This window comes from Artemia franciscana, chromosome 11 (genome assembly GCF_032884065.1).
Source record: "Artemia franciscana chromosome 11, ASM3288406v1, whole genome shotgun sequence".
NCBI lineage: Eukaryota > Metazoa > Arthropoda > Branchiopoda > Anostraca > Artemiidae > Artemia > Artemia franciscana.
The window spans coordinates 4,904,812-4,921,507 of NC_088873.1; the positions used below are offsets into that span (position 1 = coordinate 4,904,812).

At 34.8% G+C, this 16,696-nt stretch overlaps 1 protein-coding gene across 2 annotated transcripts in view; it reads left to right on the top strand.

Annotated features, from left to right (window-relative positions):
- Window positions 1-16,696, top strand: part of LOC136032715 (putative protein kinase C delta type homolog) — a 215,811-nt gene that overhangs the window by 3,021 nt on the left and 196,094 nt on the right. For both annotated transcript variants that reach the window (XM_065713026.1, XM_065713025.1), the window contains exon 2: window positions 15,254-15,332. Coding sequence is in view for 1 of the 2 variants with exons in the window: in XM_065713025.1 (XP_065569097.1) it covers window positions 15,254-15,332 (79 nt within the window). In the remaining variant the exon portion in view is untranslated. The remainder of the gene's footprint in view (window positions 1-15,253; window positions 15,333-16,696) is intronic.

Here is a 16,696-nt window from a genome sequence, read left to right on the forward strand (position 1 = left end):
ATGGGTGAGGGACGGGAGACAAATTTTCTGCTGATGGTGGAATGGTGGAAATATTTCATGAGGAAAGTTTCCAGGGAGAGAATTTGTCAGGGGTAATTATACACTGCGGGAATTTGCCAGAATTCTTGTACAAAATTCTTTTTATTTGTCTTGCTTTCTCTTTTCCGTCGTCAATTTTAGGCGCGGAGCAGTTAAGAGTAATTGTATGGGGTAAATTTTCCCGGGTTTGAATTGAATTGTATAGTTGATATATCCATGATAAGGGGGTTCTCCGTTGAGATGGGGTCAGATTTCCTGGTATTATTTAAAAAATGATCAGAAAATAAATGAAAAAATCAAGTTTTTTCTACTGAAAGTAAGGAGCGACATTAAAACTTATAACGAACAGAAATTATTCCGTATATGAAAGTCCTCTCCTGAACGCCTCGCTCTTTACGCTAATGTTCGACTCTTTCTCACAGCTCTATTTATTTAAAACAATAATAAACTCTAGCGTAAAGAGCGAGGCGTTGAGGATGGGACAACCCCTGTCCTCTCTACTAGTGTCGTTACTATCAAGGCTTCAGACATTATTATCGATGTTATGCGCGCTGCAAAAGCATTTTCCAGTCCTTCTGTGTGTGTGCTCTTTCGAAGCGTAATGTTCAAAGAGCTTCGTCTCGTAATATGACACCAATGGCACAGAGCATGTCAGATAGAAAGCGGCTGCTTAAACTGATGATGCAACTGGACAGCTGATCTGATCAGAAGAGGTGGTCTCAATCTCTTTGGCCGACAGGGTTGTAACATGCACTGACCTATTGACGCAACCTTCCTGTCCGTTTTGGCTCCTACGAACAGAGTGTTGAGAAAACCGTAAAGATGAGGCTAGGCAATCAGGATTGTGTACTGTCTCCCCGTGGTTTTTGGAATGGTGATACACATCCATTTTTTTGTTTAATATATCTAGCTTCACTTTTAATTAAAGCTGCTGCAGCTCCCACGATAGCTTCCTTCTTCTGTTCTACGTCAAAATTTTTTTGGCCTCGTGTAATATTCGTCGAGAATTGTATGAGCTTTGCTCTTAGCGTAATTACATAAAAACAACTAGTTTTTTTTTTAACTGAAAGTAAGGAGCGACATTAAAACTCGAAACGGACAGAAATTATTTCGTATATGAAAGAGACTTTCCCCTCCTCCTTTCCCCCTCCTTTCCTCTCTTTGAGCTAAAGTTTTTGTTGTTTTAAAAATTAGAGGAGTGAGAAAAAGTCAAAAACTTGCAGCCCTTCCCCTGGGACTGTGAGGGATTAAGTCTTCCTCAAAGACATAGTTATTAAATTTTTAGACTATGTTAAACAAAATGGCTATCTCAAAATTTTAGTCCGGCTACTTTAGGAAAAAAGCATGGGAGAGGGCCTAGTTGCCCTCCAATTTTTTTGGTCACTTGAAAAAGGAACTAGAACTTTTAATTTCCGTTCGAATTAACCCTTTCGCAACATTCTAGGACCACGGGGTCGATACGATCACTCCTGGGAAAAGAAAACGAAGAAAAAACAAATAAACAAATAAACAAGTATCCACGATCTTTCTTCTGGCAAAAAAATACAAAATTTAACATTTTTTTAGATGGACTCTTCAAACCTCTATAGAAAGGTTTTGTGATAAGCTGAACCTGATGGTATGATTTTCATTAAGAATCTGTGAGTTTTAGGGGGTGTTTACCCCTTTTTTCCAAACTAAGGCAAATTTAAAATAGCGACGAAGACCACACTGCCTTTCCATAACAACAAGTACAAAGTAGAGACAATAGGGAAAATCTTTTCAAGACAGTGGAGATTATTTCTGTGGATATTTCGGCCCTATGTCCAAGGGCCATCTTCAGCACAATAAAAGAATAAGAGAGAAACTATATATATATATATATATATATATATATATATATATATATATATATATATATATATATATATATATATATATATATATATATATATATATATATATATATATATATAAATGAACTTACACCAAATTGCGAGCATTAAAATGCTTAAAATGCTAGGGCTATTTTTTAAAAAAAAGTTTTAAAAAGTGTTTTTTTAATTATTTAGTTTTAATGCTCACAATTTGATGTAAGTTCATTTAAATATATATATATATATATATATATATATATATATATATATATAGTTTCTCTCTTATTCTTGTATTGTGCTGAAGACGGCCCTCGGACATAGGGCCGAAATATCCACAGAAATAATCTCCACTGTCTTGAAAAGATTTTCCCTATTGTCTCTAGTTTGTATTTGTTGTTAAGGCAAATTTTCTCTTAAATTTTGATGAAACTTTTATATTTAAAATCAGCATGAAAATATGACAATTTTGATGTATCTGTTTGCATCAAAATTCCGTTTCTTAGAGTTTCGGTTACTATTGAGCAGGGTCGCTTCTTCCTTACAGTTGGTTACCACGAACTGTTTGATAAGCTCTTTTAAAAGCCGTCTATACATGTTTAAAAAAAAACTTGAGCTTTAAAAATTCCAACTGTGTTAAATTTAAGTGGAGTACAATATCAGATGTACAGTGAAACTTTCTTGGGCCAAAATCGATGTTTCTCAGCGGGGTATTTCCAAACTCTACTATTACTATTTTAAAATGTTTTAAAAGGTTTTTATCATCCAAGATTTCTACTCTAGCTTTTAATCTTTAAACAATAAAATTAAATTCTGACTAAAGGCTACTTCAATGAGTTCTACCCCCATCTTATAAACAATACAGAATGGTAAGTGTAGACTTCTACTGTTGTTTAAATCTTATCTGAATTCTTGGCTAAAGCGTGGAATGTTGTCTTGTTCTTGCCAGTTTCAAACTTTTTCCAGAGCGGCAATTTTGTTTATGGTTCTTCAAAACAATCATTCATAACTGACAATAGAAGGGCTTTCAATTTATTAAAAAAGAATATATGCCAAATGTGTAAAATAGGTTTAAAATGGAGTGAATTTGTGTGGAGTTGAAAAACTACAACATAAATTCATAACTGACAATAGAAGGGCTCTCAGTTTATTAAAAAAGAATATATGCCAAATGTGTAAAATAGGTTTAAAATGGAGTGAATTTGTGTGAAGTTGAAAAACCACAACATAAATTCATAACTGACAATAGAAGGGCTCTCAATTTATCAAAAAGGAATATATGCCAAATGTGTAGTATAGGTTAAAAATGGAGTGAATTTCTATGAAGTTGAAAAGGACCACGACGAAGTTCCCACTATCCACTTTATGGTGTATATCATATACTCATCCACATATCCATTATTGTTTTATTACGCTTTAACACACTTTCTCAGCCTCATAACTCTTCGTTCCACACACGATATTCGTGGTATTCTTCGTTCCACATAAAATAAGCTAGAAGAAGTACAAAAATGGCTCCTAAGAATTATCTTTGCTTAAGGCTCACAGTATACAATATTAGTTAAGGGTCTATTCAGTGATTTTGCGTAAATCCACATGTCTTCGTGGATGTATAACTTGGAACATGGTGTAATATGTGTAACACGGTGTAATATATTGGAATTTGAAAACTGGTGCTGTAAATGCTTTAGTCGATTATCAGTACTCTGAAATGTACCGATAACATGCTGAATCCTTGTGTCCTTGTGTTTCGGGTTGTCGGGTTGAATCCTGAATCCTTGTGTTTCGGGTTGTCAAAACACTCTGTCTGGTACCTTAGAACCCCGATTCCAAGGTGATTGGTCAAAAAACCACAAATCTTTGTTTATTCAATCAGTAGATTTTATTTTAAATAAAATCCACGTATCATTTCATCTCCTCGAGAAATAACTCCAGTTGCCTAGAAGTGAGGTTAAATCTCTCTGGCTAAAGACATTAAACCAGTCATTAAAGCAACAGAAATGTTTTTGTTACTAAAATGTTTATTAGAATTCACCCAAGAGCATATTCAAAATCGGCTAAAATTTGTCAAGTAGATATGCTTATTTTTCAATCAAAAAAGTGGGGGATCTCTCATGTCAACTTCTGAATTATTTCTGGATTAAAAGGTCGTTTCTTATTACTTCAAGTCGGGGAAGACTGAAAATTCCATCAGAATTAGAACATTCTACCGCTTAGTACCCTATTTTCACCCAATTACGCTTAGAAGGGGAGTGAAAACCAGAATATTTATTCTGTATTTGATACAATGTTGATACAGTATTTGGTGTATTGTAAGGTCGCTTCCTTTTAATTCAAACCTTGAGATACCTAAAAAGACATCAGTATTACACAACTTCATCATTTAAATACCATTTATGGGATTGGTACAAAGTGAAAGAGTTCTCCAATTCTGATTTCATTTTCAGTCTCCTCGGACTTAGATTTTGATTACCTGTGAACTATTTGGTATGAATTCACTGAGAAGCTTATTAACTAATATATTGTGGTTAACTGGTTTGTGAAGGTCCACGAGAATTTAATTTGGCCAGGAATTAGACTTTTCGAGGATAATTCCAATATGTCGAGAAGAGAAACAAGGTAGTGGGAATTAGAAGCGGATTTTAGGTTCCCTAATTGTCTAAGGTCAGTAAGTGGTACGATTTTTCCCTTTAGCCAATATCCAAGGAATTCTTCATATAGTTTAGAGAACATAAGAACGAGACAAAAGGCTGAACGCCGTCAAAACTAGGCTTTCCATTTTTTTTCCAGAGGGCTTACGAGATGACACCCTGCCTCCATATCTTTGGACTTGCCCGGATTCAGTAATCTTATTGAAAGAAACAGAGATAGGGCATTGAAAGGAAGTCACTGAAAGCACTAATAAAGGAAACGGGATATCCACAGGACAAATACTTCTTTTTCTAAGTTTCCCAGTTCTTCTTTCTATCTCAGATGGGAAAACAGAGGGATAAGAAGGAGAAAATTCACCTGTTCTTAATTGATAAGACAATACTGGAAGGCTATGGACAGTGGAAGAGAGGAATATGTTAAGAACTTTGGCAGTAACACGAGGGAACTCAAATAGGCTGAAGTTACACCGGTCTGACCTCCTTCCACACATCATTTTAACCTCGGAAAATCGAAATTTTTTTCTTTGACCTTATTTTTGTAGAAGGATTGAAGACTATTTACGAAGTTCTCATTTTATTGTCTTTTTAGTTTATTAGGTTCATCCAGTTTAACATTTCCGAAAGATTTAATTTACTTCTAATTAGCGTTTTTAAGGGACCTATTAATGAAGGTTTTATCAATGGAGCAGCTTTTAAATCTTTTTCTGGGAAACAAATAATATATATATCAATTAGCTTTTTGGGGAAAGTAGTAATTAATTCATCACGAATTTTTTCAATTTTAAATTTTAGACTGATCTTTAGTATTCAGCCATGTACCAAAGAAAGAAGGCCGGAATTTGAAGAGGGCGGTAGGAGCAATAGACTACTGAGGAAGAATGCTTAAAAGCTGAAGAAGGAGATAAAAGAAGGGAAAAATGGTGACTCCCATTCTACGGAGGAAAATTAATTAATACTTATTTAAGTATTTATTTTGATTGCTTATTTAATGAAAGTAATCAATTGACTTATGTTTAAGGCGTTTTCTCATTGCAGAAATTCATCTCTGGTTTACTTATGTATGAATATGATCATGTTGTATGCGTGTATAAGGTTTTGCTTCGAACAATTTTGTTTTTATCTTTCCATGATTTCCGTTCGTTTTGATTTTGTTTCATTCTTGTTTTGTCTTTGGTTTGTTTATATTTTTGTGTTTTATTTGATGTTTATTGGCCATTTGTCTCCTAATAGGCTATAATTGGTCATGTCTGCTTCTTTATTTATTTTTTCCATCCTATGCTCCGTCCATTTCAAGTTCTGTAGACAAGTTTTCAATTAAATAAATAAATAAATATTATTAGTAAAACACGCCACTCTTTCTCTATTCTGTCAATATTCATACAAAATTCCGAATTATTCTTTTTTTGGCTCAATAGTTTATCTATCATTGGTTTTCATTAACTAGTCATAATTTTGAAAAAGCAGTGTTAATTTGATTTATATAACTCTAAGCGTCAATGGTGGGCTTGTCAGGATACCAAAAGACCTGTGGCAAATTAAATTCAAAGCACACTTCTGATGCTGTTTTTGCACTTGTCGGGCATGTCTTTTAACACATGGACCTTTTCGGCTCATTTGTTACATTTTTCGGAGTTTACAAAGTAAAATATAATTAACGAAAATGTTTACATATTTTTAAAACTTGGTTAAGTCAGCCCCCCCCCCCCCCAAAAAAAAATGTAATAAAAGCAATATAAATCACGAACAGGATACTCAAACGAAACCAAATGAGGACAATCCAAAACATCCTGGAAATTAATTAGGAATAAAAACAGCATTACAGTCCAATAAAAAATGTACTAAGAAATGCGTTCTAGGAAACAAGCCCTAGAAAATTATTAACGTTGGTTAAGGACTCATTTAGGAAGTTAAAATTCTTCAAAAAAATGGAGAGAGTGCTGATTCGTCTTTAAACTTCAAAATTTGAGTAAAAAGTGCGAATTTAAAATAAAAATCAGATATTTAGTGTTACTGCTACATAATCTTTGATCACACTCGAAAATCAGCTGTGTCAACCAAACCATTATTGTGCCGATACCCAAAACATATAAATAAACATTTTTTTGCATATTGTCATGAATCTTAATTGAAATAATTTTTTTAATAATATTGAAAAAAAAGTAGGGCAATAAAACTTTCATCTTCTCTTTCCCACAAATATGCAGAAATAGCCTAGGCGTATTTGAAAATAGAATAGCCTTGTATTGTATTCAGTAGTATCCCAAAAGTCAATCGGCCCTCCTCCAATGAAATCTAAAAGTATTCCTTAGCTCAAAATAGAGTTAAGGCTTAGATCCAATCTTTACCTAGATCATTCATTCAATCCACTTATTCCCTTATATTATCACCTTTCATGTGTTCGCTATGAGGCAAAAATGTTAATACTCTTTCCAATTACTTATGTACATGTAAGCTGCTTCATTTCATAGGCAGGGCAATGACACTGCCTAAGTAAGGAACGATGTTGCCACAAAATATTTTTATTTTCTGGTTTGTTTCAGACCAGGAGACTTTGTATAAAAGGATTTGTCGTAGAAACTTCAAAAAGGGCTCCTTCGATTGGAAATTGTGAGAGCTAGTGCCCTTTTTAATAGTCGACCCTCCATGCACATCATTGATCCAAACATATCAAATCGACAAACATCCCAAACATCTAGAAATTAATAGCCTAAGTAATAGTCTATAAGGATAACAACAAATTTAAAACTAATCTTTGTTTTGGAGTTTGGTTACCACAGGAAATATTTAAACAATATTAAAAAAACTTGTTGGGCCTTACCCATCATTAATTCATAGAGGGAGACTTTGAAGATATCGGGAATCTCCTATTCCTAGAAGTGAATTCTATAGCGTTTGGGGATGTGATAGTGGCCAGGCTGCCTAACTTGCAAACAAAACCGCACTATTGGTAAATATATGTAAAAGGAAAAGGGACATTTATCTGAAAAACAAAATGGGCACACGCCCCAACACATTTCTTCTTCCAGATAAATAAGGCTTATTTGCTAATCACCTCAAACTTGATCCTTCTTCTTTTCTTATTACTCTACTGGCATTTTTCAACCTTTTACTTACTACTGGTTTACTGCCTATTGAAATTAGGAACCGTGAAATTGACTTTTCCAATTTTTTTTTTTAGAAAACAACACACTTCAAAACACATGTAACAAATATGTGGCGCCGACAATTAGGTACCAAAATTTATCACTCGGTGTGCTAGAGAAATATTTCGGACTCATCTTTCGTCGTAAAGTTCTAGAAATTCTTGTTCAATATGAAAAACCTAATGTGGAGATTCTATTCCCATTTGAAGACAACTTATGCATTTCCTCCGCAAAAATACAGATAATTATGAGAGGGATAAGAAATATTAACGGGACTATGACGGGAGAAAGGAATTTAAGAAAATGGACACTAGACTCCAATTAGAAGTTGAAGGTGACTTAGTTTGTGGAACAAAGTAATCAGAGGAAAGTAAAAAAGACCAAAGAGATGAATCAAAGAAATTTGATTTACCAATTCAGTCTGTGATGGTGGAAAGTAAAAATATGGGAGAATTACAAACCACGGGAAGAAAAAAGAGGTTCGGGGGAGCAAAAAGGTCTAGAACCCATTGGCAATAAACAAAATTTGTCAAAGGATAGAACTTGATCAATAACAACGGGTTGTGGAAAGGTTGGGAGGTATTGATTTTCGGGTTGCATTGGAAAGACTTGAAAAGGAATCTGGAATTGGTTCTATCTCTTACAATAGCCTTAGAGCGCAAATAAAAATACCCTCAAATCCATTCAAATCCGCTGTTGTAACTGTCCGTAAAGGAGTCAGGCAAGGTTCGGTTATATCTCCAAGTTTGTCAGCAGAACAATAGTGTTCATTGTTGGCAGAACAAGTGTTCTGGCGGTGCAAGTCCGAATAGCTACGTCTTGTATTTCAAAAGAGATTGATATTTCGTTGATGACATATGCTGACGACTTGCTGAATTTGAACAGGCCCACTGATCGACTATCGACGAATTTTGATGACTTGACTAGGGAATACAATAACGTAGGTTTGTCGTTTAATGTGTCAAAGTCTTCCGTTCTTGTTTTTCAATACGGAGCACTGCAAAGAAGAAATCCCTTTGGGCGATTCAGTTGTAAAACCATCTGAAAGCATTACTTACCTTGGTTTACTAATCGTTCGAAGCCTCCATTCCACCGGGACGCTGCTTCTGTGCCACGTAAAAGTGAAAATCCGGAGCGCGTACGGGTCAATTATTAGTAACAGACGTTGGTGCTGCCGTAAATATCTTGCGTCACTGTATAATGGCATTGCCCTTCTACATATATCGTGTATAGCACCTTTTGGAAATACCTATCATCCGCTCAATTTGCAAATTAAGAGTTCTGTTTTTACGATTCGCGAAGTTCCTTCCGAAACTTCCACTATGGACGAGTAACTCCTATATCATGTATAATTACGGTGTATCCGATCCAACAGTCTGTATCAACTGTGTCGCCGAGAATTTTCTATAAAAAAAAAAACCCTAAGGTAAGAGTAAACCCACGGCTAGCCATCCTGTGCCAGTAGTTTTGTTGTGTAAATACGTTTGGTGGTGTTCCTTAGTATGACTTTTTTTTTCTTTTTCCTTTTTTATACTCAGTTCTAATTCCATTTGGATTTTGGACAGTAAAATTACTTACTTACTTAATTACTCTATCATCCCTAAGGAGTATTTGGTCTATTTTTTGGGGGGGAGGAGTCCCTTCAAGGAGCCATGAATGATGACCGGTTTCCTCAACGTACATCCCCGTCACCAAGATAATGCCTTTTCAATTTTCGGTCTCAGGGAGATACTCTCTCCCATTACCAGTAACTTCATATCTCGCCCAAACCTTTACCTAGTAACCACATTCACTGTTCTTGCTCTTCATGGAAATCAAAAATTAATTTATCCAAATTTTATTCCTTAAGCTATGTACCTAAGTTTCATACTCAGCTAGTATCAACGCGCATTCATTATTCGATATTTCCAGGGGATGGAATCCAGAAAAAACTGATTCATGGTTCGCTCAGATTTTTACCTGGCTTTCCTGTATCCCAATCATTTTGTGGAAGTTTGTATGTTTGGCCATGGATAAAATAAAGTTATTTCAAGGGGTAATTCTTGTTACAATTGAGATATTTGTTTGCTAGGATCAAAGCACATTCTTCATCGGGTTATTACAGGGGATGGGACCCAGAACACACTGATCCATGGTTTGTTCAGATTTTTACCTGACTTCCCTGTACCCCAATCATTTTGTGGACGCTTACATATTTGGTCTTGGATAAAGAAAAGTTATTTCAAGGGTATTTCTTGTTACAATTGAGACATTTGTTTGCTAGGATCAAAGCGAATTCTTCATTTGATTATTACGGGGAATGGGACCCAGAACACACTGATCCAAGATTCGATCAGATTTTTACCTGTCTTCCCTGTACACAAATCATTTCGTGGACACTTGTATTTTCAGCCATGGATATAAGTTGCACCAAGGGACAAGTCGTGTTTCAATTGACATGTTCATTTATTTTCATAGCTGGAGCTGAAAAGGTTAGTTTAGACCGTCCCTTCTTGATGTCTGACGTCGTCTTCTATGTCAGTATACCGTTTCTGCACTTTTGTTAAGGGTAAATTTTGTGGGCGCACGACAGTTTTTGTTAATCGTTGTATAAACCTCTGATCAAGGTTGTCCCAAAACCTATATGATTCGTATCCCTTTCAATTTTTCTATTATGCTGCTGAATATAAATTCATTCTGGCCAGACATAAAAATTCTTTGATTAAATTTGCACGATTATTTTCTGCTTGCCTGGTAGACTTCAATTTTCAAAATCTCAAACCTCGTACTGATGTCTTTGCAATCTAGACCCTGATTTTTCGGTAGTGAAAATATATTGATGGTTACGTATTCGGAGCCAAGCTGTGGAAGCAGTAGCAAAGACATTGGTCAGAGGTGGAAGACAGAAGGCAAATTGAGATAGTAGATTTGACGTTTAGTGTTTTATGTTTTAAAGGTTTGTAAGCTTAACGCGTGATATAGGCTATTAATCTGGAGGAAGAAGTGTTGGGGCCCGTGCCTAGATAGTCCCTTTTCCTTTAACATATATTTACCTACAGTGTGTTTTTTCTTACAAGTTAAAAGCTCATAGAGACAAGCCAAAACATATTGTGAGAACATATTGATGACGACAAATCCGAAGCCAAGCTGTGGAAGGAGTAGCAAAGATATTGTTCAGAGGTGGAAGACAGAAAGCAAATTGAGATTGTAAAATTGGCGTTTAGTGTTTTATGTTGTAAGGGTTGGCAAGTGTAACGCTTGATATGGGCTATTTTATTTATTTATTTATTTTCTTTATTTCCCTAAAAAAATGAGGAGTACGCTACAATATAATATAAAGAAAAAACAAATGATAACACTTACAATCAAAACCTATCAAATATTGATCCAACACTTAAAAAAAAAAAAACACTTGCTAAGTAGATTAGCCTATAAATCATGAAGAGCCAGAACTGTTACTAAAAAACGGAAATAAATTGTGGCCTAAAAGGTTAATTTTCGCCTTATCTTCAAATGTTTTATATATTTTTTCTTTATACAGACTACAGGATCCTTCACATTAAGCTTTAAAACAATCTCAGTGTTACTAAAAGAAAGGGGGAAACCAAGTAAAAATTTACAAAATTTAAAATAAGAAACTTTGATGGGCGAAAGATCAGAATATCTGAAATTTCGGAAGAAGAGGGATGGGAACAATACGTGAGGCAGAGCAACAGCGCTATACATACGACCAAGGACGTCCCGACGGTAAAGACCCCGAAAACGAATTAAAAGACCAAATGCCTTGCGTAGTTTCATCTGAACATGCTGAACCAGGACTGGTTTGAAATCTCTTTTCGAAGCAGCATAAGGTAATCCCAAATAAGTGACTATTGGCGACGACTAAAAAATAACACCATTGCCGCAATCGAGAGTCGCCCTGACATTATCCTCTAAACAATTTGCAATGAAAAATTGACATTTTTCAAAACTGATAGAAAGGCCCAAACCTTTTAAACAATTAATTAAAATATTAAAATTAGAAACAAGACTAGACTTGGACCGGCTTAGAAGGATAATGTCATCAGCATATGCAATGTAAGACAGATTTCTAGATAACGAAACAAACGAGCAGGAAAGAGAATTAAGGCAGTAGCTAGACAAGAATTGAATATATAAGGAGAAATAATTCCTCCTTGTCTAATTCCTCTACCCACTTGAATTAATTTGGACTGAGATGAAGACGAACTCGGACAGATACGGATCTTTAAACGAGAATACCAAGAGCGAAGGACTCGTATGACAGCTAGGGGCAATCCAGCATGGATTAAAGTGAGCAGAGCGGATACATGAGAAATGTTATCAAAGGCCCCTTTGATATCAATCAAGAGGGCGTATAGCGGTTGACCAGAGATTGTCGCTTCTTCAATAACTTCGCTGAAAGATGCATGGGCATGGTCACATCCCAAACCTCTCTTGAAACCAACTTGATTAGAACCAGTGTCAAGAATTTCAAGAAAATCCTTCAAACACAACTCAAACACTTTCCCAATCATAGAACCCCTAGTAATTGGCCTCCAGGAACTACAAGATGACAAGTCTTTTTTCCCGCTCTTAGGAATAGGCGTAACTATGCCAATAGAGAATGACGATGGTACTAAACCAGTAGTAAGTAAAAGGTTGAAAAATGCCAGTAGAGTAATAAGAAAAGAAGAAGGATCAAGTTTGAGGTGATTAGCAAATAAGCCTTATTTATCTGGAGGAAGAAATGTGTTGGGGCGTGTGCCCATTTTGTTTTTCAGATAAATGTCCCTTTTCCTTTTACATATATTTACCAATAGTGCGGTTTTGTTTGCAAGTTAAAAGCTCATGGAGGTAAGCCAGTTTTAAAATATGTAAAAATATGTATATATAAATAAAATTACATTAAAATATGAGAGTTAAAACTAATACTTATAAAAAAGTTTTAAAAAAGTTTTTAATTAAAAGGTTTAAAAAAACATTATTAGTTTTAATTTTCAAATTTTAATCTAAGTTTATTTATATATACAAATTTTTTTTCTCTCTCTCTTTCTCGTATTGTGTTGAAGACGGCCTTTGGACTTTGGGCCGAAATATTCAAAGAATTGATTTCTACTGTCTTGAAACGATTTTCCCTATTGTTTCAACTTTGTATTTGTTTGTTATGAAAAGACGGTGTGGTCTTCGTCGCTATTTTGAGCCAGTTTTTAATTTAATTTCGCAAAAGGGAAGAAATTGATTTGAAAATCTATTTTTACATAGCTAGCTTTGTCCATTGAAAAATCATGTATGCCTTAAACAAGTTGGATTTGGAGCAGTAATATATTTGTTTGGCCCCGGTTCAGACGGGGCCAAGCTTGATGTAATCTTTTTCGTATGTGGATAGGTATATTCGTAGTTCTGTCTTTTTTTACTTCAGGTTTAGTTCAAGTCCATGTTGAAACTTCGAAGTCCCTGTTTAGATTTTGTGTGTAAAATGTTTAGTATCAATTTTGGCAATTAAATGTGAGTTATTTGATACGGACTGTATAAGATTATTTTCCCCCGAATCCTGGTTGAGTTAGAAAAAGACTATTGAGAATCATCTTCATTATAGTACCGACCAGAGGATCTGTTCACGCCCAAATGAGATTAATAGAGGCATTACTGATGACACAGGTCGTGGAATCCCAGGCCAAATAGTGCGGCCCTTACTCACCCCAGGATGTAATAGACTTGTCATAGCAACACCGGTTATAATATCAGTTCGGAAGAGCTTGTAGAAACCTTGGGACCGCTCTATCGCGTTTATGTACTCTAACGACACCACCAGAAGTTATACTGGTGGTGCTAGGGACTATGAAAACGGGTTACAGTGGTTGCCAGGAATGAATAACTGGAAGACGGGAAATAGCATCAAAGGAAAAATCTAATTAGGCAAGCAGAAAAATACAATAGAAAAATTAAGTTTAGCTACATTTTAAATAAAAGAATATGAACATTTTTTCCATTTTTTCCATATACCCCCTAAAAGTCGTAGAATCTTAACGAAAATCGCATCATCGTATTCGTCGTATCAGAGAACCCTATAGCAAAAATTTCAAGCTCCTATCTGCAAAAAAAATCAGGGTGCGTGTTTATTTGTTTTTTTTTTTTTCTTTTCTCCAGGGGTCATCGTATCGGCCAAGTAGTCCTAAAATGTCACAAGAGGGCTCATTCTAACGGAAATGAAAAGTTATAGTGCCCATTTTAAGTGACCAAAAAAATTGGAGGGCACCTAGGCCCCCTCCCACACTCATTTTTTCCCAAAGTCAACGAATCAAAATTTTGAGATAGCCATTTTGTTCCGCATAGTCGAAAACCTTAATAACTATGTCTTTAGGAATGACTTACTCCCCCATAATCCCTGGGGGAGGGCTGCAAGTTACAAACTTTGACCAGTGTTTACATACAGTAGTGGTTATTGGGAAGTGTACAGACGTTTTCAGGTTTTTTTCTTGGTTTGAGGGGTGGGGTTGAGGGGAAGGGGCTACGTGGGAGGATCTTTCCTTCGAGAAATATGTCATGGGGGAAGAAAAATTCAATGAAAAGGGCGCAGGATTTTCTAACATTACTATAAAAAAAACAATGAAAAAATAAACATGAAAATGTTTTTTCAATTGAAAGTAAGGAGTAGCATTGAAACTTAAAACGAACAGAGATTATTACGCACATGGGGGGTTCTAAAAATACTTTAGCATAAAGAGCGAGGTATTTAGGAGGAGATAAATACTTACGCTCTTACGCTAAAGTATATACGCTCTTTATGCTAAAGTATTTTTAGTAATTTCAACTATTTATTCTACGGCCTTTCTAATTCAGGGGTCATTCTTAAAGAATTGGGACAAAACTTACGATTTAGTGTAAAGAGCGAGGTATTGACGAGGGTACAAACCCCCTCGTATACATAATAAACACATAAGAATATAAGAGCGTGTTACGTAAGTTAATTCATAAGTTACGTATATTTTTTACTAATAAAAACGTTCGTTAAAAATTAAAAGTTCTAGTTGCCTTTTTAAGTAACCGAAAAATTTAGCCATTTAGCCAAAAAAAAAAAGAATTAATATACAAATTTCATTTTAATAATTTATGCGTGGAGAGCCAAAATAAAACATGCATTAATTCAAAAACGTTCAGAAATTAAACAAAAAAACTAGTTTTTTTAACTGAAAGTAAGGAGCGACATTAAAACTTAAAACGAACAGAAATTACTCCGTATATGAAATGGGTTGTCCCCTCCGCAATCCTTCGCTCTTTACGCTAAAATTTGACTCTTTGCCACAATTCTACTTTTTAAAACAATTAAAAGCTTTAGCGTAAAGAGCGAGGGAATGCGGACGGGACAACCCATTTCATATACGGAGTAATTTCTGTTCGTTTTAAGTTTTAATGTCGCTCCTTACTTTCAGTTAAAAAAACTAGTTTTTTTTATTTAATTGACGCATAAAGATTATAATTGTTATTTTATTGTTGTTTTTCGCACCTGCACGAGTTTTATTGTTCGTTTTTATGTATTAAAACTTCTTTTCTTTGGCCCTGGAAAGAAATGTAAGTCTTACTTTTTTAGATACGGGTTCGGTATGCCGGAAGACCACCACCCATTAATCCCAGCAGGGTTCGGCAAATAGTACAAGACGGTGAACTAGGTAAGTAACCATCAGTTACACTTTTTTTAATATATGCATATATATATATATATATATATATATATATATATATATATATATATATATATATATATATATATATATATATATATATTACAAGTTTTTTGGAACCAATAATTGGTGGACGATAGTAATTATGATGTGGTCATTATGATGTGACTGTGGTATGACTGTGGTATGTGGTATGGCCATTTGTATTGGGTTGTAATCCAATACAATCTTCTGGATATTGTTGCATATCTGAACTGTCATTTCAACTATAAAAAGAGAATTATGAGACAACAAAATTCAATTTTTGCTTTCCTTTTTTAGAGAAATATTTGTACAAATTCCATTATATCCATTATAAATTTATCTGGCTCTATACTTCAGGGGTTAAATTGACCAATCAATCAGAGTTACCAAGATCCTTTTATTTATCATTCTTATTGCTTGCTAATTTAAAAACACCTAAACGTCTAACAAGTGACGAAAAGGCAGAACAATTCGACATCCTCAACTAGCTTAGGCAATTATTGGCACTTTGAATCTCTTACCCAAAATGTCAGAAAGAAGGAAAGAAATAGTTGGTAAATCGCCGAAAGTAATTAGATATTAAAGGCAGATTTTCTAAATAAAAAACCAAAAATAGATCTGGTGACAATTGCACGTTCGATCTGCCTCTCAATTTTACTAGTAAGAAAAAAAAATTTGGAATTTGCGTTCCTTAGAATTTTGTACTGCCATTCTACGCACCTCCGTGAAATGTAAATGGTTTTATTTTCAAGCTTTGGAATTTGACGAATTTTTATTGGCTATAAATGAGCTGTCTTTCAACAATTTTTTTTAGATAACATCTTGACTCACAAAACTGTTTCCACATAAATATAAATTCAGGGTGTTAATTAGTTCTAATTCTATTTAGTTTTGGCACCAAGCTAGTGAGCACTATTAAAAAAGAGAATTAGATTGATAATCCTGCCAAAAAGAAATAGCTCACAAAATCTGTTTGTAAAAAAAAATCTGATTGCATTTTGACTCTGAAAAAAGAATCAGGGCCGGATCCAGGGGATGGGGTGCCCCCCCCAAAAACATATATTTTTCTGACGCCCTCACTCAGTTCTTTTTTGTCTTTTTTTGCTATTTTTAAAATAAACTTATCAATTCGGTCAATTGTTGGTGCCCTTGTCACCTTGGGCCCCCAAAAGATTTTGGCCTAGATCCGCCGGTAAAATGAATAGGTAGTTTGTGAGAAAAATAAAGGAAAAGGAAAGTTTTAGAATAATTCTAAGAATTATGGATCCTGTTGCACGTTTCTATTTTGGCTTTCAGAAATTAAACGAAATATAAAAGCTTCTGTAAAC